The sequence below is a fragment of the Octopus bimaculoides genome, chromosome 5 (genome assembly GCF_001194135.2).
Source record: "Octopus bimaculoides isolate UCB-OBI-ISO-001 chromosome 5, ASM119413v2, whole genome shotgun sequence".
NCBI classification, from domain to species: domain Eukaryota; kingdom Metazoa; phylum Mollusca; class Cephalopoda; order Octopoda; family Octopodidae; genus Octopus; species Octopus bimaculoides.
Window position 1 is genome coordinate 77,140,703 of NC_068985.1, and position 2,043 is coordinate 77,142,745.

At 36.3% G+C, this 2,043-nt stretch overlaps 1 protein-coding gene across 1 annotated transcript in view; it reads left to right on the forward strand.

Annotated features, from left to right (window-relative positions):
- The window catches only part of LOC106875163 (gelsolin, cytoplasmic), an 85,933-nt gene that overhangs the window by 41,820 nt on the left and 42,070 nt on the right, over positions 1 to 2,043 (forward strand). The window contains exon 13 of the mRNA XM_052968074.1: positions 2,022 to 2,037. Within this exon, the coding sequence (XP_052824034.1) occupies positions 2,022 to 2,037 (16 nt within the window). The remainder of the gene's footprint in view (positions 1 to 2,021; positions 2,038 to 2,043) is intronic.

The window sequence follows — 2,043 nt, forward strand, 5'->3', positions numbered from 1 at the left end:
CAAAATTGCAGCAGCTCTTACAACAAAAACGAACGCGACGGTGATAACTGATTTTTATAATAGTGTAAGGCCATGTATTTCGTGGCCATGATATAACCCAGTGATTCTCAGTCGGGGTCTGTATGGTCCCTGACAGTCCATATAAGATTTTTGGAGATTCATGCTAGCAAAATAGTAAATTGGGGTTCCACAGTAATATTTTAAGGGCGTATGAAAAGTTTCGATTTAAATTTATGTATTACAAGAAATAGATAGGTTTTTTTTCTCTAACGTTTTACACAGTTCAACCTACACTAGTTAATGCGTGAAAAACAAAATAGGAATTTTGAAAGAAGTTTCTATAAAACTACTTTTTAAACATCGAATGGTTATGGAGGTCTTCCAGAATAAAATAGTGAAAAAAGTGGCCCACAGATAAAAAAAAATGTTTGAGAACCCCTGATATAACCAATCATATTCTTTTTTTTTACTCAAGGCCCGAAATTTTTGGGGAGAGGCTAGTCAATTAGATCAACTCCAGTATGCAACAGGTACTTAATTTATAACGCCGAAAGGGCAAGTCGACCACGGCTGAATTTGAACTCAGAAGGTAAAGACAGACGAAAAACCACTAAGCTTTTCGCCTGACGTGCTAACGTTTCTGCCAGCTCACCGCCTTGATATAATCGATTATATTGAGACTCTAGTATTTTAATGGTATCCCTTTAATAAAACCCTGGATAAATTAAAGGCGAACACTACTTGAGAAAGATTTGAACTGAGATGTAGTTGTTGTTTAGTCCTCCATCAACAAAACCAACAGCAAAACGAGAAACCGTACCGACCGATGAACTTTTGTTTGGTCGTTCAACGTGGAAGAAGTAGAATATACAATACCTGGGATAAAAACGATGGGATGTTCCTGACTGTAATGGCTTTGATTATAGATCTGTTCATTAAAGATAGACTTGTGCTAAACAACCGCAGCAACAACTGCTACATCTCTTCTCCATAATTGCTGGCCTTGTGCCAAAATTTGAACCCAAAGACGGTGAGTTAGCAGAATCGTTAGCACGCTGGGTAAAATGCTTAGCGGCATTTCGTCCATCTTTACGTTCTGAGTTCTAATTCCGACGAGTTCGACTTTGCATTTCATCCATTTTCAGTCATGTTGGTAGTTGAGTGCTAATACTTCTAAAGTGTACCAATTACTATTGGTATCACATCTACTCTCTTCATTAACCACAACCTTCGTATTTCCCACTTTAAATCGCCATAGTTTATTTTTTCTTCTTCTTTCACATTGATCCTGTTGTCACTGGGTCATGCTATGTCGATAATCATACATGTTCTTTCTTTTTTATTCACGACAGCAATGTCCGGTTTCCTATGTCTGGTCAGGTGATCGCACTGGATCATTACATCCCACAAGATTTTGCAGTTTTCATTTTCGGTGACTCCTTCTGGGGTTTTGTTCATACCACGTCTTTGCTTTTGCAGGCCATGATTTCCACAGAGCTCCCAATGGATCATTCTGGCTACATTGTCATGGCGTCGTTTGTATTCGCGTTGTGCCAATTTCGAGCATTCGCTAACGATGTGCCATACCGTTAACACCTCTCACCACACATTCAGCATTTGTTGCTATCGGTAGTGTTGTCAATTCTGTACTTCATATAAATGGTCCTTTACGTTTGTTCCTGAGCTGCGCATATGAACAAGGGTTTCATAATAATAATAACTATAAGTTTTGTTTCAAAGCGACGAAAATATTCTGACACAAAATAAATTTAAATGTTGAAGTGAAACTAACGGTTTTTGTGTGTTCTTAAATGGCTTACAAACATCCTCCACGCTGAAATTGTTTTTGTTTCAGCACACGGTCGCAGATCAAGTCACTTGCTATGCAAGTACAACTCCGTAATTATCTTCTTTATTATTATTATTATTATTATTATTATTATTATTATTATTATTATTATTATTATTATTATTATTATTATTATTATCATCATTATTATTATTATTATTGTTATTATTCAGATATGGTATGTATACGACAAA